The sequence below is a fragment of the Mugil cephalus genome, chromosome 9, assembly GCF_022458985.1.
Source record: "Mugil cephalus isolate CIBA_MC_2020 chromosome 9, CIBA_Mcephalus_1.1, whole genome shotgun sequence".
Classification (NCBI taxonomy): Eukaryota; Metazoa; Chordata; class Actinopteri; order Mugiliformes; family Mugilidae; genus Mugil; species Mugil cephalus.
Genome location: NC_061778.1, coordinates 16,864,218 through 16,886,782, shown reverse-complemented (window position 1 = coordinate 16,886,782; position 22,565 = coordinate 16,864,218). Strand labels below are relative to the sequence as shown.

The 22,565-nt window shown below is 43.7% G+C and overlaps 1 protein-coding gene across 3 annotated transcripts in view; it reads right to left on the bottom strand.

The window, feature by feature from the left end:
• Window positions 1–22,565, bottom strand: part of usp32 (ubiquitin specific peptidase 32) — a 51,044-nt gene that overhangs the window by 4,501 nt on the left and 23,978 nt on the right. The window contains exons 1-29 of one of the 3 annotated variants that reach the window (XM_047593907.1): window positions 20,220–20,489; window positions 15,818–15,949; window positions 15,530–15,637; window positions 15,248–15,363; window positions 14,698–14,760; window positions 14,439–14,522; window positions 14,270–14,331; window positions 14,056–14,158; window positions 13,497–13,683; window positions 12,340–12,518; window positions 11,118–11,258; window positions 10,701–10,866; window positions 8,406–8,560; window positions 7,469–7,550; window positions 7,225–7,299; window positions 6,616–6,754; window positions 6,415–6,520; window positions 5,948–6,121; window positions 4,753–4,927; window positions 4,492–4,643; window positions 3,304–3,415; window positions 3,019–3,218; window positions 2,731–2,915; window positions 2,520–2,606; window positions 2,257–2,377; window positions 1,418–1,609; window positions 1,081–1,306; window positions 473–909; window positions 296–388 (exon numbers count right to left, since the gene is read on the bottom strand). In XM_047593907.1, coding sequence (XP_047449863.1) covers window positions 296–388; window positions 473–909; window positions 1,081–1,306; window positions 1,418–1,609; window positions 2,257–2,377; window positions 2,520–2,606; window positions 2,731–2,915; window positions 3,019–3,218; window positions 3,304–3,415; window positions 4,492–4,643; window positions 4,753–4,927; window positions 5,948–6,121; window positions 6,415–6,520; window positions 6,616–6,754; window positions 7,225–7,299; window positions 7,469–7,550; window positions 8,406–8,560; window positions 10,701–10,866; window positions 11,118–11,258; window positions 12,340–12,518; window positions 13,497–13,683; window positions 14,056–14,158; window positions 14,270–14,331; window positions 14,439–14,522; window positions 14,698–14,760; window positions 15,248–15,363; window positions 15,530–15,637; window positions 15,818–15,949; window positions 20,220–20,265 — 4,098 coding nt within the window. In that variant the 5' untranslated portion in view covers window positions 20,266–20,489. Of the gene's footprint in view, window positions 1–295; window positions 389–472; window positions 910–1,080; window positions 1,307–1,417; window positions 1,610–2,256; window positions 2,378–2,519; window positions 2,607–2,730; window positions 2,916–3,018; window positions 3,219–3,303; window positions 3,416–4,491; window positions 4,644–4,752; window positions 4,928–5,947; window positions 6,122–6,414; window positions 6,521–6,615; window positions 6,755–7,224; window positions 7,300–7,468; window positions 7,551–8,405; window positions 8,561–10,700; window positions 10,867–11,117; window positions 11,259–12,339; window positions 12,519–13,496; window positions 13,684–14,055; window positions 14,159–14,269; window positions 14,332–14,438; window positions 14,523–14,697; window positions 14,761–15,247; window positions 15,364–15,529; window positions 15,638–15,817; window positions 15,950–20,219; window positions 20,490–22,565 lie in introns of those variants that run through there. The other 2 variants (XM_047593905.1, XM_047593906.1) reach the window with 2 other exon arrangements.

Here is a 22,565-nt window from a genome sequence, read left to right as displayed (position 1 = left end):
CCTTTGCACCTCTCCTGACAGTGGTTTATTCAAGACTGTCATGATACATCATAAAGTCTGAGGAGTTATAAGATATGTTTTATAGGATTATGACCCTCGTGAGACAATTAATCTTAAATTATGATGCCTTGGAAAAAGGCGTATTTCTGGCACAACTTCACCTGATACCAAGGTGCACGGAGGAGGAAAAAGAAAAGTAGGAAGGTCAAGACTCGTGTGTTGTGTTTTGGCTCGTGGCCTTCATCGGGGTGATCAAACTGTAATCTAAATGCTGCTAGATGTCCGGGTGTCTCACCTTACAGCTGCTGTCATTGTAACAGTACCATTTCTCATTGGGGTTTTTGGCATATGTCACATAGTGGCCTCCTCCCATGATTCCTGAATGGCACTGAGGAGAGAAAGCAGGGAAAAAAAACATAAGGACTTGTCCGAAATCTGTTACAGCTGCATGTACGACGGGAGCGTCACTTACTGATATTGCATAGAGGTTGTAGATGGCGTCCAGACACATGTCCCTGTGCTGCAGCAGAGAGTTGTCGGGGTCTATGCTTCCCTCGGTGCTGCAGTCTGAGCTCAACCCGTTGCTGTCTCCGTTCATCAGGACCACGTCACAGTGGCTGCTGGACGCCTCCGTACCGCAAGATGATTCTGTCGTGATGGGGTCCCCTGATACGGGGAGGTCTGCGCTGCCCTCTGCGTCTGCCTGTGGTGCGCCGTCCCTAGGCTCGGCTTCGGGGTTAGCAGCCGCGTCCAGGTTCTCCTTGCTGTTGGAGAGGCGGTGTCTGCTGCCCAGCTGGGGCAGGCGTAGCCGGCCTGGTCTGCGGCCGCCGCTGCCGGTTTTGGGGCTGCCGGAGGGGCTGCTGGTCCGGCTGAGAGAAGATGTGGACTTCCTGCTTAAAGCGGGGGAGGCTGATGGGGGGTGGAGGGGTGAAAACCACAGAGTTAAATCTTCTGCCACAACAGGAAGCTTTTACGCTTTTGTCTTACCTGGTTTCATATTGGCCGAAAAGAAAACATCAAACACGAATATGAATGAGTGGCTTCGTATACGAAACAAAACACAACATCAACATGCCGTACCTTTGGGGAGGTTGCAGAAGCCGGCGGGAGCAGATATGGACGACAGGTTGTCTTCCCCAACCCTAAGCAGGTCTTCGCTCTCGCTGCGGGAGTGGAGGCTGTGCTGCTCCAGGTCTCTGGGAGCCAGGAAGGCACTGGGGTCAAAGTTCTCACGTGGGAACTTGACAATCTTCTGAGACTTAATCCAGCGACCGTTCACAAACTGGAAGCGCTTCAGGTGGACAATCTGGAGAACACACGGATGACTGCTTACTACTAACAAACACTGAACGCTACTGAAAACCACGCGTGGAGGCCAGAGCTGGGGCCTCACACAGATGTTAAATCTGCCACTGACCAATATGGGCGGCAGCCTCCAGAGGTCCAGCTTCTTGGTGGCCAGTCGGTGAGTCTTGCACTTGGAGCAGTAGTAGAGTTCGTCCTCTCCCAGCTCCTCCTCGCTGGTGAAGGCCTTCAGGCAACTGTCCAAGCTGATGGGCTCCGCTTGGGCTCGACGAGACTGCTCAACACTGCAGTGTTCCTCCACAATCTGCGGGGCACACGGTAATGATGGAGAGAGTGAGCTAACGCTGAAACGTTTAACAATCTATCTTCACCTCACTGCGCAGAGCAGACACTCAGGAAAGGTGCTACACGCTCTTAGTGTAGATTCTAAATCAGTAGTAGATGTAGATGCTAATTAAAGCACCTGTGTGATTCTGATTTTAAGCAGCGGTCAGCTAAAAAAAAAAAAAAAAAATACCACATAGTAGAAGGGTTCCAGCATGTAGACCCACAGCCTTTCTGTTTATCTGGTGACACCATACAGCGGTAACGGCACCTCTGGATCCTCACATTTAGCAACTCACCGCTGACTCTGTGTGGTCGCACTCAGAACTGCACCGGCTGCTGATCGCAGATCCCACTCCCTCCCTTATCTCAAACATTGCACAATGATACAATGACCGACTGACCTGCTGTGATTAAGTCATAAACAATAAAGTCTGTGCTGGAAAAATACCCATGTAAGCAGGGCACAGGGCAGCGACAGCAGCTTCCTCACAGGACCTCACAGCCAGTGCACCTATGTACAGTGTACATACAATTTTGCTTTTCATTTTCTGTAGGAATTCCTCTCCTGCTCTGCTTGTAACTGTGTTCGAGGTGACTTGATGTTGGGGAGTGTGTGTGTTTTACCCTCTCCTGGGAGGTCTGGTAGCGGAGGTGCAGGGCGGTGGGGTCCCAGTCCACAGCTATGTAAGCATTTCCAACAGAAGCTCTGTCCTCCGTACAGTCTATTATACAGCCTCTGCAGAACCTGGACACACACACATTCATTATTAACAAATTAGCCTCGGACAAGTTAACATTTTTTCTGTTTATCAGCTCCTTCTACTAAAATGAGCCACATGATATTTGATGTTCTGATCATAAATATAGTACACATGAAATGCTCTTACCTGTACCAGGGACACCAGGCACAGGAGTTTCCATCCTTACCCACAACCCTTAGGGTGAAGGGGTACTGGTAGCCCATACTGTCGTCGCTGCAAGGGAAAACAGCATTATGATGTACAGTACGTCTATGAGATTTAGAACAAAGAAGCATCCAGTTTCATTGAAAGTAAAACAAATGTTGGAATGTTGTTAAATTTTTATAAAGAGGACTACCAGTCCTGTGCGTGGTTGCTGGCCTCCTGTGGGGGCAGTGGGCTGGCCAGCCTGGAAACTTGGATCCAGACTGCGTCGTACAGGTCCTTCTTACTGGTGTGCACGGTGCAGGGGACAATGAGCGGCATGCCAAACAGACTGGGCCGGTTCTTCTGAGACGACAGGAAGTACAGCTCCGTGCGCATCTAACGGGGACGCAGAAAACGAGCATGTTGCATCAAGGCACGAGGACTCGGTCAAGTTCATTTTTCTGCAAGTACATCATGCTGTATTTCTGAGAGCTCCTACCATCTTCCTGTGCATGGCGATGATGTATCCAATGAAGGGGCTATCCTGCACCGGTGTGACGTGTCCATTGGCGATCCCGTTTCCCACAGGTGTCTCCGGGCTGGAGGCCATCATGGTGTTGGGCCCACCATTAGGGATGAGGACGGGATTATTGCCCAGGTGCCCGTTCGCAGTCGAGCCGTTGGCTATAGGGGTAATGTCTAACGAAGGAGGATAGAGAAAAGGGGATTTCTAGACAGATGTGCAATGAATGCAGTGACAAAGTGTGAGTGGACAGGCACTTACCTGTAAGTGTGGGTGAGCACAGGGACGTTGGTGAACCCGGCACTGGGACCTCAAACGCACACAGGAAGCCATTGACAGAGAGACGGACCTTCTGGTGGTCCTGAGGAAAGTTCTGAGCACAAAAGGTCGGGACATTAGACGGACTTAAAATGTAATGAACAACAAAAAGTGACGCAGCGGTGCATGGTGGCTTCTGACTGGTCACCTTCACATTAAAACGTCTGTAATAACGTTTTAGCCAGGAACTGAAGCAGAGATCCACTACTCAAGGAGTTTGAGCTCATATGGTGGACGCCCACACCGTGTAACACTCTGGACGTATGAACAGGTAATAGGTGTCATGCCTGGATTTGGTTTTTACACCTTGGCTCCATTTTCTTTCCTATTTGACTTCTAAGTTTCAGAAAGGTATAAAATTAAAGTATAAAGTAATGAATCACCTCACCAGTCAGTCGGCAAATCCCAAACCGTGCACACATGTGGCGTGAAGGCCACGCATGCATGCTTGGTAAAAGCTACCACAAGCACATGCGCTTTTTGATCATGACCTGACTGGTTCACAGCGACGGCACTTAGTGACAAATTACCCAGAGATAGTGACGCTAAATTACTAGATACCCCCTTTGTGAGACCTGCCAGGATCTTTTAGATAATGTGCACTCCTCCTCCTTCTCCTCCTTCTCCTCCTCCCTGTGACCTCCCCTCTGCACTGACTGTGTTCCAGTGAGTGAACAGGAATGAGCAGTGAATGCAATGAAAACAATCACCAATCTTTACCGTTTATCTGGGAGGTCTTTTGCTTTTGTTCTAAATGAAATAGCTCGATTCTCTTATTTGGATTTCATTCATCTTATTACCAAAAGTGTATTTCAGTCTTTTACAATGTATGTTAGATGTTTTTGAAACTGCGTGTATTGACTTAGAGGAGGTGGCTTTGTAGCAACTACTGATAAAGCAAGAAACAGACAAACTTTCTTCTATTATGTCATGTTGACATCCTTCCTAACATAATGTAGATGCATGTAATTTTGTTACTTGTGTCTAAAAATTATATATAAAACATACTGTAACTTGACTTTGAGCCAACTGAGCCTTTAGTTTGACACTGAATGCTAATGCTAATGCTGCCTGTTTGCTCTCTGTACTAGTACATACTCTTTACACGCACCAGTGGAACAGTGTCAGTACCTTGATGTTGGAAGTATGGACCTCAGCCAGGAGGATCTGCTCAGGCTTCAGGCTGCACAGTTCGCTCAGCTGCTTCTTCAGCCCCGTGTACTTCTCGTCCATATTCAACCTCAGGCCGTAGCGCACGGGCGTAGAGCCGTCCAGTTTAATGACTATTAACACACCGCAAGCGTGACACTTACAGTCAGGTGTTGTTTAATAAAAAAATAAACAAATATAATAATAATGATAATTTAAGAATCGTTCCTCTAATGTGCTCACCAGTGATCTCCAGATGCATGGAGCTGTCCATGGGCAGGGGCAGGGACAGGAAGTTGAAGGGGTCGAAGCGAGCGCTGATGTGGCCGCAGGTCTTGCACTTCACCTGGGACTTGAGCTGACCGTGGAACAGGTCGACCACGATGGAGCGGTTCCTCCGCAGGTGGTTCTCCCACGCCTGAAGGATGGAGGCACATGAGAACGGCGTCACTAAATCTGCAAATGCCTCATCACAGGGCGAACAGAAAACTACACACAGCATCAGTGTAGGTGCTCATGGCTCCTCAGGCTGATACCATACACTCTGAGGATAAAAGTCAAGGCCTTGCCTATTGCTGCTCTTTGGTATTTGTAATATTTCATAATCTTTAACTGAATAAATTACATACTGTATTTCACACTTTTATCAGAACAAATTGATTGTCGGCACTTTACAGTCCCAGAGAAATAGTGAGTCTGATGCTTGAGGAGACCTTCTTGGGTTTTGGCATAATGTTAAACATTAGTAGGCCATTGAAAGTCTTTTTGTCACTGCAGACACCTCTTATAACCCACAGAGGAATGTGAGGCCAAGATGCTACGAGGAAAGATTATTCTGCGCTGTGGACAGCAAAAACAAGAGTATCCAGAAAATAACAATGATGTACGCCTGGTCAGCCGAGATAAGGAAGTGACTTCACAAAACAGCGATTTAACTAGAGTCTCAGCATTTCAGTGAATGAATCACTGTTTTCCTGCATAAATGGTAACTAGTAAAACCCTCCGTCCACACATTTAAGCCCACAGGACTTCAACCCAGGAAAAGCACATGAATGGAGAGCATTATTAACCCAGAAATACAAGAACAATGTCAAAGGAACACAAGAAGTGTAACACTGCCACGGAGCCAGTTAGCTTTACCCAGCAAGTGACACCAGCCTAGATTTCTCTTTATTTTGCCAAATAAACATCTGTAAGCTTGAGTATTAACAGTTAGCAATTAAGAGCCAACTATCGACTAAAGACTGTCGCTGCCTTACTGTGACACTGAAGAAAATGCGATTTTTCTACGATTAATTACTGACATGAATCCTCTCTTCTCTGACAAACGTCAACCAGGGTGATCTGCTGTGAGCCAGTGAGGCGCAGAAGATTAAGTCAGAGTGACGCATACTGCTTCATGTTCATTTTGTATTTAATTAAAAGCGTGAACTCTGACCTCAGAGGCCACTTCCCAGTCAGGCCGGCCATCGCTGTCCTTCAGCTCCACATAGGGCTTCTCATGGACCCGGTTCAGATCTTCGTGGAGGCCGTCCAGCAGGAAGGCCAGCAGCTCCTGAGAATCCTGCTGCTGGAAGCCGTTGAACCGCGGGGCGTACTTAGCTATCGTCCACTAGAGAGGGAACAATGACGTCGTAAACTTTGTGTCCCGTGAAATGATTTTAAAAGTGAAATAGAAATAAACATAACAACAAGTGTTGTGTCAAATGTGAGGAGTTAAAGATTCACTAGAGTTACCACCTCGCGGCTGTGTGACTGAACATTATAATGAACATAAAATGTCACCACTTCATCATTTTATACTTGCAAACATGGTGACAATCTGTGATAAAAGCTGTCAAATGTGAGAAAAACTGTAGTCACAGACAGAGAGCCGAGTTCTGCAACAGCAGCGAAGCTGCTCACCCTGAGTTTGAGCGGAGCCACGTTCTTCTGCGTCCCGCTCCACAGCTCCATCACCAGGTCGCCGTAACACTTGGCCATGTGACCTCGCATGCCGATGGGGTTCGTTCTGCCAAGGCATCGAAACAAGTCGGTTAAAATGAGACGATTCAAAGCGAAGGAGGCAAGATTTAGACCAGATTGACGGACTTAAAGAAACGGCACCTGTTGAGCTCATAGAGGTGTTTCCCTGAGATGAAGTAGTCTGTGAGGGGCTTGGTGTTGCTCACACACTGGATGCTCGAGTTCATGAAGCAGGTGTTGCCAAGGTTACTGAGGCCAGTGGCTCCTTTCTCCGTAGGAACTGGGATGAAAAACAAGCGCATAATGATCAGTGTGTGACGACAGACACTAAACGGGGCCTACAAACGTTCAGTACTGATCATTATTGTGCGTATGCCTCATCTCTCATGTGCTGGAAATAAGCATTTTCAGAAGGATATTACTATTATAAAGTTATTTTCTGATTTCTATAAGTCTCCTTCAAACCTATTAACATACAATAAATATGTACTAAAGACTGTAGAACACTATATAAACATTTTTCTGAAAACAATATGTGCAACTCTGTGACTAAAGGGAATGATAAAACACAAAACATTGAGGGGTAAATCTAGATCACTGTATTTTGTCAGTGGCTTCATTTCTTTCCTACTACCATGTATTACAATGAGTAAATGTGTGATGACCGAAAGATCCTTCTTCAATTGCAATATATCCACCATCAGAGCATGTGCGCAGCATCAAAATGCACAGCACGGTGTCCCAGTTTACCTTTATGTCTGTCCATCTTGCTACTGTTGGCAATGAAAGACATTTCCTCGGGCCAGCTCATGTCTTTGTTCCTGACTGTGGAGGACAGAGGAAGAATTCTTGGTGACGTGTCATTATTCAGAATTACCTTTAGAAATATCCATTAAATCTACCAGGGAAATATGTGTTGCTACAGCACCATTACAAGTCTGAGGAGAGGCTTGTTAAGGAATGAAAGAAAAAGAAGAGGAGAGGACATTCGTACCCTCAATGACGAGCTGCTGCTCATCCGGGATCTTCAAGCCTTCCAGTGTGTGATCTTCATCATCCAGGAGGGTGAGGTAGTTCTGGAGGACGAAGGGTGAGAGAAACATGCTGAAACAAATAAACTTTGATTTTGCAGGACGATGTAATAATGACTGAGTAGATCCTTCTGCTTAACGGGTTCATTTTATATAGCATCGCTGTAGGAACAAAACAGACTTGTTTAGGTTCAGCCTTGAGTTTTATTAAAACTGATTGATAAAATAAAAAAAGCAAAGGTTCAAGTTATGGAAAGGTCACATTTAAAAGAAATGTTGACTTTTGGCTTGGAGCAGGGAACCAGCCTCCTCCTGTGTTAACGTTTTACGTAGTTATAAATCCACAACAACCTCCTCCCAGTGCAGTGGGAGCTGTGGCTCTAAAACCATCTCACCTTATTTACGTGTCTATTTTTAATTTTTAAGGCCACTAGAGGACGCTGTGACAAAAACATCACAGAGGCTCATCATAAACAAACTTGCGCTAATGGCCCACAGGATCAACGCTTTGTGCTGAAATTCGACCTAAGCAATGATGTCTCATGAATTTATGAGTCTGTAAACAGAAAACTGTACGGACGATGCTTTTTAATTTACCACAGAATTGAATAAAATCAAAATAAAAGCCAGTTCACATACAATATAAATGGGACTTTCACAGCATCAGTTGTTTGTCTGTTTCTTCAAAATGTTTTCATCTTTAAAGCTGCAAACCTTTTATGACAAGTACTGGTTGAAGTTTCCTGTATAAAATGTATTCGCTGTAGGTGGACTAGAGTCAGAAATAACACCTTCATTTTTATCGTCCTCACACGTTCATATTTCTTATTTTTTAATGTGGCCAGAAACTTGGTGAGTTGACAGTTGACTGTGTTGAGCGAAGTCACAGTGACAGCTCACCTCACTGTTGTAGAGCCAGAGCCTCATGTCCTCCTCTTTAATGCGGAGCCTCTGTGACAGGTACAGGTGGATGTCCTTGATGGTGGCCATGCGGCTGAAGCAGCCTGTGTAAGCCAGCATCCTCTTCAGGGGAGCGTTGGGCGATGGCACGTTACCTGATGAGAGGACGGGAACATTCACAACTGCAAACTGACGCACAATCTCAACATTCTTCAGATTTTCTTATTATCTCTGTAGACGTTTAAAACACATATTATGAGTGTTTAGGGTTTGATTTACTGTTATGGAAACCACACCTTTTTTGTAATGCACAAGCTCACAGATGCAAACAACTGATTGATACTAAAAGCATCACTCTGAGGATTAGTTGTAAGAAAGCAGCAAGAAGGGCTTATTTTGTCAATCAGCGCAAACTTGATCGGTCAATCAACTAAATCAAATACAAACCAATTCATATTAGTTCATTATGCATTAATTTAATGATTTCAAAATCACTGGTAAGATTTTTTTTTTTTTCCATCTCCACAGCTTTCCCCTGACTTCAAGTGCTTCAGCATGGCCTCCGTCAGGATGACACCGTGTGCAATATGAGGTGTAATTAGATATGAGTTATGGTTTAAAGCCCAGCAATGACAAGGCGCTACTCAGACAGAATGAGTCATGATGGAAGTCAAAGCGCCGCTGGGGACTCAGGTCTGCGCTGTGGCCAGAAACCTGATCTGTTGACTTGATTTGGGACCAGCGCTCTCATGTCGAGTGCCGGTGTCGAGCTGAGCATCATTAAGGCCGTGGCCAGTTTATACGTTTGCACTTCGTGGCTCGTCATCTGTTTTTCTTTTCGCAGGGAGGCATTTTTGTGTTTATAATTGTCCATAATGTCCATTTAGACGAATTTCAGAGAGGAAACAAAACACTGAGGGGAAATTCAGCTTCAGTTATTGTGGGTGTGCGTGGCCCTATGGCTTCCATTGTTAGCAAAATTGGACCTGAATTGAGTGAGGTGGAAGCAGCTGAAATAAAATGGCTTGATTAGCTACAGCTTATCGTCACAAACGGCAGGCGTTCTGTGTACAGCTATATTAAAAGAAATGCTGTCAGAATATTCCACATTAACATTGTGAAAAATATCAGCCTGTCATTTAGCACCGGCTAATGACCAGCGTTGCAGATTTTGGGGGAAAGTGAACAGGGAAGGAACACACGTTTAAGTGTGTTTTAATAGGTTACATTGAACAATCACAGGCCTCAGCAACTCTGTAATCACACCTGGTAGATTTTGATGTGTCAGAGGCCGTCAAAAGATCCTCAAGGTGCAGGTAAAATGTCTTGAAAGTATTTCAGACATCTGCAAATAACTCAAATGCGAGAAATTCATGTATGAATTTAGCCGTGCCAGATTCATTTTGTGCAACACGAAGTCCCAGTTCAAGGGGCACAGCCGCACCTGACCTGAACAGACACTGTCCAAAATGCGGTCGAGCCAAAGAGCCACGATGATGCTCTATCAATAATAAAAATGAAAACGCCAAGCTACAGCTACCATAACGTGGGACTACAAACTGTGAAGCCTTCACAGCCACTCTGGGAGACTAAGGAGGTGAATGTGTAACCCTAACCGTAACCTTGGAGGACTATAAAAGGAAGAGGACATGTTGATTTATTTCTTCCTACAGTGAAGATGAAATGCCCATGGAAACAATGCTTCTGACATTTCCACCTGCGCCAGTGTGGATCCTGCTTACAGGAACAATGTGTCCACTTGCAGCAGGTCTCCCAATGCAACTGGGGTTTTCAAAAACGGGCCAGTCAGTGTTTTCCAACGGCGTGCGCTATCCATTTGCTGAAATGGGCTGAATGTTTGTGGGTGTGTTGTTGTTATTTTTGGAACAGGTTGAAAATTTGGAGGTGAGAAAACAGCACAGGTTTAGACCCTGATGCAATTCATTCATTCAGCTGAGGTTCATATGCAACTTATTTTGAATATCGCTTAGTCTGTTCTGATGTAATACACCCGCTAACACGTCGCTGCCGTTGCAAAACATAGAGCAAGCGTTTTTTTTTTTTTAAGCTGTGAAGATGAAAAACAAAAAACAAAAAACGAATTATTCCACTTTTACAGTGATTAGTCTTTTCATTTTACGGGCTGTTGGTTCAACGCGCTTGCCCACTCCAGAGCGCCGTCATCAGTTGGATCAGTCCACTCGAGGAAGATTAAAAAGGGGGAAGGGATGCAGGATTGCTCAACGAAAGCGTTTGCAGACGGCTTGCTCTGGTCTTGCTGCAGGCTTACATTACCTCTCGGTGGGGGTATATGTGGTGGGAACATTCGCAGGCTGGTCATACCCATATTGACCCAGATGTTGGACTGGGGGGAGCGCGTGGCCGGCTGCTGGCGGAGGAAGAGAAGGTAGCGGGGGAAGAGCTCCAGCTCTCCTTGTCCCGTCTTGCTTTCTAGGATTACCTGTATGGGTGGAAGGGGGGCGTTAGGAAAATACAGACTTATTTTGAGATGAATAGGACAAAAAAAGGCTACACTGATTCATCTAAAACAGATAAATAGGTAAAATATAGTGATTTTTGTCACGAAAAACAGATATAGAATGTTCCTGTGGTTACAAACCCAATACCTTGTATGTTTCACACATCCTCATCATGCATTTAAGCGACACTGAGGCTCATCAGCTATAGAGTGGATGTGCACCATTTACTTACTGGTCGCGGCAGGCTGAGGTTGGCACCGTACCAGTGGTAGAGTGCCCTCCACACCGGCTCTGGCACCGTCTCAAAGTCTCTACCAGGCACCAGCTGCAAGGAGCGCTTCAGCCTGCCACCCTCCATGGTTAACGTAGGGGCCTGCAGGGGCACAGCACAGACATCAGCGTTTTAATAGGTGCACAAAAGACACTGCTCTTGTCTTTCTGAATTACACATAATAGACGGAGACATTATCCTAATGCTACGGACGAGCTGGCAGGCTGCTATTATTACAGCAAACTGTAGAGATAAGACAAAAGAAGAGGGAAGCGCCATCTGGTCCCCGCGCCAGCTGAGGAGGAGCTGACTCCTAAACAGGAATCTCAGATCACGCTGGGAAATAAGGGTATTATTTTATTTGAAACACGCCGGTTTTCTTGATACGTCGGGATTTACTGTCAAAGGCCCGGATCACATCTGTCTCCTGAATGCGCGGATCCGCGCAACATGCCTTTTGAGCCCTGTGAACAGACGAGGCTGGCTCAGAAAGCAAATGAGGAGGGAGTTTATTAATACGGGAGTCTTCTCAGGATGAATGCCTATCCCCCTCTCAAATGTCAAACATATGCCACCGCAAAGCTGCGAACATGATGTGGGACGCACGCTACGTGATCATCAACCGTGGCATTGTGCAGCCTGATGCGAAAAATGTATTTCGGTCCACAGATATCTTCGTAAAACTGCTCAGAACGCAGACTCGAAACGCTGTATTTGATTGCAGCTTTATGCATTTGCATCGGTTCAAATTTCCTCAAATCATTAGCATTAATCCTTTCTTTCATGCGCGTTCCTCCTAAGTCATGCTGGTTTTCTGCGCTGTTAAAGCCACGGTTGAGAAAATATTTTCATTTGCTTTCTGTCTGACAAGGAGACTGAAGCTAAAGTTTGGACTCGGCCAGCTGCGTCTGCCATAATGAGCAGTGTTGGGGGGGGAGAAAACTGGCTCAGCTCTCATCGTCTTATTTATTTTTTCCTGTATCTTATCATTTCCTCACAGCCCAGCGGTCGGGCTTCCCCGCTTTAAACGCTGGTAAGATGCTTAGAAAATGACACACGCCATTCGTCTTGAAATCCTTCAATTTGAAACCGGCTTGAATTAATTGCTGGCTCGCTAGATTCGGCGGACAAGTCTAGCAGCTACTAGAGCCGAGCAGCAACTGACACACAAAGCGGCTCTTGCCTTCATGGGGTCGGTGTTGACCAGGGGCTGGTTGTCGATGGCGCCGGGTCTTTGTGCTGCCAGCTGGGATGGGAGGTGGCCGTTGGCTCCAGAAAAACACTGATTGTTGTTGTCGGACACATTGTGCTGACGGGCAAAACAGCTCTCTGTAGCTGATGGAGCTACCTGGGGGCTCAGGGCTGCTGGGACAGAAGGGGTGAAGGGGTGAGAGTTAGCAAACAGGGGCACAGAGTTGGAAATGTAGAGAAACAACATGTTAAAGGTACTTTACTGAATTTAGTTACAGTCTGAGGTTATATGTTATATATACTTAATAAATCAGAGCTACATTTAGGGATGAAGTCATTTACTAACATGTGGGCATATTGAGGACTCAGCGACAGTCTTGCCATCTATAAATAATGTTGCATGTTTGCATCTCGTTTACATAGATATATACGGATTCTTCTTATCAGGGCGTTGCAGACAGAGTCTTGTCCCCATGCGGCTGCTGACATTTAGGTCAGAGTCCAAAAAGACACCGAAATATCAGACTTGATTGAACCCGACTTTCAATCTGTGGTAACTCGTTTTAAGCTCAACGTTTAGTGGTGCCACTGCCATTTAGTTTCAGCCTAAAAGCGTACGGAAAGAGCGGCAGGAAGTGTGAGGTTTTTGCTGAAAGTGACATAATGCTGTGTGAAAGAATGACCGAGCTGATGTGACTGGAACCGATTACGGAGTGAAAAAGAGAAAATAGTGTTTCTCTAACACAAAGAAACACAAAGAAGAGTAGGAGGACGGTGGCAGGAGTCCAAAAACGCTCACTATTTTATGAAGCTGATGACACTGGACGCATTTTAAAGTATTTAAAGTAACATTTACAAAGACGATGTGGGGAGATGTAGGTGTTGGCCGAACGTGTGCATCTGTTATGATTGATGCGCAGACAAAGGTAGTGGTGCTTCTATTTTTAGTGCTTCCATCTCCCTAAGTGTAACATAATACCTGCTTACCCGGAGTTATTTTGTACTGGACAGAGCTCTTGGAAAGAAACCATTAAACCATACCGACTGTACTTACTGCTGCTGCATACTCGAGAAAAACAACATCTCATCTCTCTCATCCCCACAGTTATATTTTAGCTTGAATTTACTCGCTGTTAGAAAGTGACTGACTGATTTCTGTTGCCTCTGAGGCGCTGGACACGGCATCGGGCGACCTCTCCTCGGTGGGGCTGACGGGGCTGAAGGTTCCCAGCCCTCCCAGTCTGTCAGGGAGGATAGGCTCTACGGTCGCTGTGGCCATCGGGCCCCTGAGCGAGCTCAGGATGGACGGTTGTTCCACCACGATGCCCTTATGCTCCTGGACAGGATGACAACAGCAAAAACGGCTCTGTCATTGTTTGCAGTGTTAGCTGAGATCAATGGCGTCTGAGGCTCATTCGTTCAGTCAACAACAGAATAAGATACTAATAATAAACCTGTGTGTGTGAATGATTCCTTATGGGTTTATGCCGAACGATGTGCCGCATTTATCCAAGAATGACCTAAATACGGTCTAGCAATATTTGTTTGTATTTCTTATGACTGGCAGTTCTACTATCATCACCAAATCCCAACTGAATTGTGAGGTTTCTCTGGTTTAGATGCTTTTTACTAAGACATTTTATGTAATTTCCTTTAAACTGTCGCCTTTCTGTATCCACATCAACACATTTGACCACCGTTAACTTACATATTTAACATAGTCCTTCCACTGCTGCCACCACAGCATGGAGATGAGGAACCAGTTCTGGCCTTGCTGCAGCCCATGTCTGCTCTCCCTCTCCAACCAACCCCTGCACACACACACAGAAAGAAAAATACAAATTGAATAAGAAACACCAGGTCTACCAGCACATCTGACACACCAAATAATGAACCGATGGATAAAGAGAATAGGTACATACCTGATGATCTGTCCTTCTTCCTCAGGAGTAGCAGGCCTGAGCCCCAGGACTATGTGACACACCTGAAACCAAGACAGACACACAAAACAGAAATGAAAATGAGCAAATGCTTATTTTCAGTCTCAAAACCCGTACGAGTTGTGCAACCACAGCATGCGGGTGAACTAACCTGGAAGAGCAGGTTTAGGAACTCATTGGCCAAAGCGCTCTTCACACTCCAGATCTGGTAGTCCTCGAGTGTCAGGTGACCCAGCTGGAAAGGAGCCAAACAAACACAAAGGTCAGCAGACTCATATGCACTACGCCCAAAATAAACATAGTTTTGAGATCTTAGAAAGAATAGAAGAAACTATATTTATCTGCTAATGGTTACTGTGCTTGAAAATAGCCTTGAGGTAAGACGAGAAGGCTTGAGAGTTGGGTCTCACCTTGGTTGTGTCGTGCATCTTCAGGATGTTCTCTACTATGTCTGACACGCTACTGTGCAGCTCCTGCAAGGAGAACACAAAATACAATGAAGAAGCAAACAGGAATCACATTTTTTATCACGATATTTTCATTACATTACATTTCAATAAATATCATGAATCCAAACCACGAATACTATACTAATACTAAACCAGCTACGCATGTTAAAACATGTTGTATCTTAGGGTTATTTCTCCACCAGCAGCAGACAGGTGCAGTAATTGTATGCATTGCTTTCTGTTAATATGTGGGCAAAGAGTTAATAATGCATTGGCAAACATGCCTGAAATGAAGAGGACCAGAAAAGATAAACTTTCTATACATTAAAAGCAGAAAATGCACTTATTAACAATAGTAATGTGTCATTTGGGGCTCAAAAATGAAAAGGTAATACAAGAGAGTTATTTAGTTGATATTTGATACTTAGGACAAACTTAAAACTCTCATTGGGTGCTTGGTCAACAGAATCTATACTGAATAATTACAATTAGTGTGTGTGTCTCTACTTACTGGGAGTGTATCTGTGCGATTGTCCTTCCACACCTCAAGCAAGGCCACCACCATCTCATGGAGCTCATCTCGAGACAGAACCCCATCACGGTCCACATCAAACACTTTAAAGCAAACTGGTGGAGAAGGAGAGCAAAAGGAAATTACAAAGCCGAACTTCCACACGTAGGCATGTAGATAACACCTACAAAGAAGAACCGCTTGCCACAAAACCACTTGTTGTGACGTGGAGCCTCCGGGCTTTATTTATCTGTAAAGATTTAAAACCATGGCACGGCTTACATTTCTGCCTTTCAGCGACGGGCCCCCTGCAGCATGCAGACAGTCCGCAAGAGATCTCTTTAAAGTCGATGTGATTGTCCCGATTTTCATCAAAGGCGTGAAACAAGCCTGGAAAGCAGGATCAATAACAAGAGATGTTTATAAAAAAGGATTTTATTCACCAGCCTGGGCATAAATTCAAAGCACCAGAATAAAAAAAAAAAAAGGTTGTTTCTTTTTTGTAGCTCATATTGTGTCTACATCTACCCATATTCTGCCTCTGTAATACTCTGACAGAATATGTCTTACCCTCACTCAGTGAGGCGTGGATAGGAGGGGAGACCAGTGGGACGAAGGTTTCCAAGTCGAAGCGGCCGGTTCTGGACTGGGCTTTCAGTAACCAATAACGCTTCTCCAAGTCTATAATGTCAGACTCCTCCACTGCAGGAAAAGAAGAGCGAGGGGTGAACAGTCAGATGTTTGTCATAGCTTAGATACGCACCACAAGCTAATGTGTCGTAATTCTCAGTTGTTCTTATCAGATGTTGTTCTGTACTTTCAAAACACCAGCAACTGTAAATCAGAGGTTAACAACCATGTTCTTTTTTTTCTGTTAGCATCCTGGACAATCATTTCTGATTGAGGATATCTGGTAGTACAACACAACAAAGAGTTTACCAATACAACAAAGCAAAAAAAAATAAATTACACATGGTGCAATGTGAGGGTTAATATTGAACATACAGGTGAGATAAAGTAGCTAGATGAATTGCTTTGTAAACTCTGTGTACAATATACAAGATAGCTATCAGGTAGGTCAAGGCAAATTGAGTAGGAATCCACTATACAGTAACACGTGTAGATAATGATTATATGGTGGGTATTACAACAATAAACTGATTTCAAATGACCTATTATTCTGAGAAAACGATTTTAGCCGCAGCGATCCCAGCAGCTAGCTTTCTGAATGACCTCTCTGTCCAGCTTTGGCTGCGCAATGAGCCGTCTTTCTATGTTCGGAGAGCAGTAAGCGATGAGTACAGTGGGTACTACAGCAAACAGATCCAAGCCACAGTGGAGCAGCTGCAACTACATGGACAAATGCAAATACCGCATTCTGTTTTTTTTTTTTTTTGCTTGTTTTTTCAAGCTCAGCAAGTCAGAAAGTTGTAACTTTTTTTTTTGACAGAATGCATTTTAAAATTTCTTTGCGGTGTACTTCTTAACAACTGACACACTGCACAACACGTAAAAATGGGAGGAAATTATTACCTACAAGTTGTACTGAATAATGCATAAAGCGCTTAAGTGCGGTGCGGAGACGCATCGGGGGCCTGTGTTCATCAAAGGACGTGGCTGATGACTGGTGGGTGGTGAGCTGCTCTGGCAGTGTAGGAGTGAACAACAGTGACGCCAAGCCCACGCTGAGATACGCTCCTCATCACTTAAAAGCTACAGGGAGAAAGCACCTCCCGTGGTTCTCAGCAGAGAACCCTGACCGGAGTGTTGTGAAAGGCGTGGAAGGTGTCGAAAACGTTAACCAAACTGCTTAGTCATTATTCTACCCTCAGACACCACCGTCAGTCATTTCTACCAGCTTGTTTGGCCTTATGCCACTGAATAAATGAGCTAACTGTGTGTCTTGATAGCTATGCTACCTAGGTGGTTAAGCTTAAAGAGGGGGAGCTTTGGCCTAGTGCTACCCACTAGGCCAAAGCTAGATGTCTCTTGGGGCTGTGATGGTCACTGGTTCGATCCTGCCAACTGCTCCCTGGGCACCTTACATAGCTGCTCCAAGTGTGAACACCTGGATGCGTTAAATGCATAAAACAAATTCATTTTATGTGAGTACATAAATCGTGGTAACTCAACTCAACTTTCTGGGAAATAAACCTCAAGAAAATTTTTCATGGGAACATAACAAAATGTCATGATTGATGGTGCAACAGGAATTTAGTCATTACTGATTTCCACCAGATTATGGTTCTCTAACTTTTTTTTTTTTAATGATGCAGTACTACTCAGGAAATTAATCCGTAATTAATGCATCGCACTGATGCACCGATAAACACTGATGCGAAACATTACCTCCTTTAATGTTCTTACACGTTCATATCTGGTGCTCAGTGTCTTGGACTGTTGGCTGGACGAAACGAGCATGTGTTCAGATTTTAACAATTATTTTTCATTTTCTGAGCAAAGTGGCATTCAAACTAGAGTCCCACATCCTTGCCTTATGACTATGGCTGTGTGTTGTCATACTGCAGAATCAATTTAGAATTGATCAGAGTCAGGGGGCTCATTGAAGGTATTGAACTTCAGCGGGAGCTTTTAGATGCATATGCATGAGAAAAACTGTAATACAGCAATGTCGATGGTTGCAAGCAATCATTTCTTAGAGTGGTCAAAATAAAGCCCAAACAGCCTGCTTCCAAAGTAAACACCACAGGACAGACCACACACCAGAAGTCTATTACTAAAGGTACTCCTGGGTATTACTAGAACTATTACTAAAGGTAAAATTATTTGGATTCGATTGTCATTTGGATTTTTTTCTCCTGGTAATACAAGAAAATAGTTGGTGAATGTGAAAGAATATAAAAAGCCTTATCAGAATTAGCTTGGCAAGATCCAGTAAATGACTTCTGAAGCTAACTTCATGACTTAAAAGATGAGAAAGATTAATTTTGTTGGGTAAAAAAAAAAAAAACAACAAGCCTGATCTCTTGCTTTGTAGTGATCAGCATTTTAAGGATAACATCTAGTGTTTAGTGTTTTTTTCAGTTTAGGGGCTTTTTTTTGTCTGTTCCTTAAGTTTTATAGCCATGCAACTAATGAATAAAATCATAGAGCATTTCATTTCACATCAAGAAAAAGAAGAGGCACAATTCAGCAGCCAAAATGCAAAGACTGTTAAATAGTTAAACAGTTAAATAACGCACCGAACAAACTAAGTAAATGGTTTATACTGTGATAATTAGAACACTTAGGTGGTGGGGGGCAGAGAGAGTAAACATGGAAGCAGTCATGATACCACAAATAAACCAAAGGTTATGTAACGGCCACTGGAGAGTACGGTGGTGTATTCGAATCTTCTTGTCATGAAGTGATACGGATCAGACCAATATAGCATATGAAGCCCTGGCTGGGACAATGAACCAGCCGCCCTCTCTTTCACCATGCTAATCCACAGCTTAAGGCAATAGGATTTAGCAACTAGCCAACTAGCCTTTGGCATAAAGCCAACACACAAGACAGGTGTCAAAACACACAAGCACAAATCAAATGGCAGTCAGTTCCTGGCAGAAACTGGACTGAGGATCCCCAGTCTAGTTAAAACAACCTTCCTGAAGGGTTTTTTTAGCAGCTACTGGTCAACGGGTTCTAGCCAGATGCGACGATGGAGGTTGTGACTTCCTCATCCCTGAAGCTGATCCCTAGAGTACAGACAGTCTGAGAGTGTTGGTCCTCTTTCCTCCAGCTTCTGATTCCCTGTAGTCCAGAGGTGAACATCAGCACAGCTGACCTTGGCCTGGATGAGAAGCACTTAGTATTTTTTCTTTTTTTTACAGCCACTGGCTCAGACGTTTTAACTTAAACAAACTAAAAGGGAGCAGTGAGTTTGGCATCAATGATTTAGAACGCGAATGGGACTATATGGAGAAAATAATACAAGGGTGATAAATTATTGAAGGTTATGGGCTGAGGCAGGCAGGGAGCGGGTACTGGAGACTCATAACTACCTTTCTGGCTCAAAGCTGAACATCGCTAACCCAACAAAAACAAGGGGAGAACACTTTGCAATAATCATAAAACGAGGGCAACCTCATCTAGACACCCTGGTCCGAAGCAACAAAGCCAAGGCTAAAAAGTATCTGAAGGATCTTTCTCTGAATATCGTTGGGTAGAGAAGCAGCAGCATCACTCTGAACATCAGTAATCAGTGCTGGTGGACAAAGAGCAAAACAAATCCAAGTGTCCATCATGCTGAACACCTCTCATGGCAGCGTGACTGGTAATTTATAAAACTCATCACCCAGAGTATGGTTCCACTCCGTCTCGCTGCTTCTTCAAGCAGCACTCAAGGCCACATCAGTCATTGCTTTTTGTTTGTCCAATCTTTGAAACGACGGCAGACTTCACAGTTTGAACTTGGCTGTCCGCTTTGTTAAGCACTGATACCGCTAAATGACATTACCGGTAAATGAGCCTAAAGACTTGGCTCACCAGCCAGCAGAGCTGGATGTTGTGCTTTGAGTCTTTAGGGCGTCATCGCTTCCAAGGTAAATGTGCTAATATAAATTTCTCGATGAACTACCACAACTGATATCATGTTACACTAGCGTTGATGTCAAAGCTGGAACTTCTGTAATGTTTTACGTCATTGAAGAACTAAACATTTAGCGACTGTTTGCTCACAGATTACTCAAGGCAAATGTCCAAACCTCAGCAGGACATCAAAGACAAGCTTTCTGTGCGTCACTGTCTCAAATATTAAGTTTTACAAGGGTAACCGAGTTGTTACCAAAGCCTCTTGAGGTTTTATATCCAACCTACAAGTAGGAAAGGCCTCAAACAAACAGTTTCAAAAATGGTAGTTCAACAACGGACCGTGACAAACTGTCACAAAGTCTCGGACGGCACTGACCACAAATCCAATCAATTTACCGCTCTCTATGTACTGTAGGTATCCTGCAGTCCTGATACCAACCTAGAGGTGCGACTCTCTCCGAGTGGCAGCAGAGATACCATACCATTATCCAGGGAACATCCTTAGAGAGGTGTTGCCACAGCCAGCATGTACCATAGTAAACTTCCTGCAGTAACCGCTCACAGACGGTACGCCATCCTGTCCAGAAGGCGGTTATTCCCAAGAACTTCTACTCCGCAAATATCGTGATATTGTCGGAAGCTAGCACGTTAGCAGAGCGTTCGCCGCGTTAAGCTCTGCCATGAGTCAAGCTTTACGTTCTTGTTCTGGAAAGAGTCATGGACCAGGACTGTGTCAGTCACTCTCTCTCTCTCTCTCTCTCTCTTTTCAATACACACACACACACACACACCAAGTTAAGAGGATAAGGTGAAAGCAGGCAGATTAAAGGCAATGTCCAGGTTCTCTGGACAAGACAGCTTCTGTCCAGCTTTCTGAACTTAGTGGCAAAATAAAGCCCGGCTATTCACTTGACCTGTAAAAGACACTTACATTTTATTTTGTCTCACATATAAAATATCCTTAAAATATGAGTGGACATTAATGCTCTTGTGAAGATGTGAACGTCGTCATACAGATTTTGTTATACAATCCTGTATTAGATAATGCTACTTAATTGAATTTAACCTTTTTTGACATACAAAACCTTAAAAGAAAAAAAAAAAAAACAACAATTCACACATGTACTTAGTTTATACTATAGCTGGGCTTTTTCATTTCAAGACTAACCTTTGTGTTCCCAAAACAAATTTAGACAAGTCCCTTCAAAATGTCAAAATGAAAACCAAGGACCAATTGATTAAAAAAAAAAAAAAAAACAAACAAAAAAAACCCTGCATACCTCACTGTGTAGAACTCATTATAATATGAGGTCATTTTGAATGTGTTGGGACTGACATAATGAAGAAGAACTTGAGTCATTGCACACAAGGTACAAAGAAATTTAGTTTGGTAACTATCTCTAGTAACATTCAATGTTATCTTTATGTATGTGATCTGTGACGTGGATAAATTATGATTAGCACCAGTATAAGGAAGATGAAGAGGCACTCTGATGATTTGTTTTTAGTTTGTGAAGGAAAACATCAAGTTCTCATGAGATTTGTCCATTTACCTGAACATTGCATTAATACATACAGCACAGTGTTCCTTTCAAAAAGACAGTAATTTGACAGTTTCTGAGGCTGTACAGACTTTAACAGAGATAATGTGGAGCCATTACTGAACAGTGACAATAGGCACGCACAAAACCCAGTAAAATGTTGCAGATAAAACTGGTGTATCGTTTTTATTGTACCACAGTACATTTTCAGTACCAATGTACTGTACTGTGGAAGAGTAATGAGCTGGAAAAATGAAGAACAACAGTTTGTGCAGCATTGTCAAAAAGCTGCAGTTTGGTTCCATATTTTACTCATTATCTAAAACAGTTACCCCACTGGAGTGTTTTTATAATTATTTTCTGTCCTGTTTGAAACTATTAAGACAGTGATTTATGTTTTAAAGAGAGGGTTCTGCTGACCAGCTCCCTGTATATTCCCTTAACGAGGTTAACAGATAAAGCTGAAACTGTAATAGAATTAATTGCCTTAACCTGAAACAAACTTAATTAACTATTGATATAGGTCAATTAACGGCATCACACGCTTCTCGTTACTATGAAGCATTAACTGTTACATAAAGTCAACTATCGTAGCGGAAGCTGTCAGCTCTAGAAATACGAGGATACAATGAACCATCAGCAGTCACGTTTACAAAAGCTGTCGACATGGCGCAGCAGGACTGAGAGTGAGAAAGGAAATGGTTACAGAAAGCAGCAGTGGGAGGAGATAAATGTGGTTTGGTGAAGGAGAATCAAGAAAAAGAAAATCTGCCCAGAAGCAAGAGAGCAAATGTTTCAGGGGGATAAATCGATCCTGTCAGTAATTTCCCAGGTTAGTCCCCACCTATGGCGGGGGTGAAAATAGCACATGTACGATATAATAATAGATCAACGAGCGGTGAGTCATTTCTGAGTATGAGTTATCAAATGCTTTGATATAACAGTAATATTTGAGGTAAAGGAAATATTCTGAATGAATTCTGAATTCTCAAAGCAGACAGATCTTATAGTATACTATATTACAATCAGGTCTTTTATCTTAATTTTATCATATTTTAAGAACAAACATCCACATTTAATTTGCCACTGATGCCGTCCATGGCAAACACAGATTCAAACGCTTCTTTCTGTTAACTTGTTGTCTTGATATTTTCAGGACAATTTGCTGCTGTGACTTAAATAGCCTGTTGTAATTTGCTGGGTTCCTTTTTTCTTTTTTATTTGTTAATTTATTTTTATGTGTA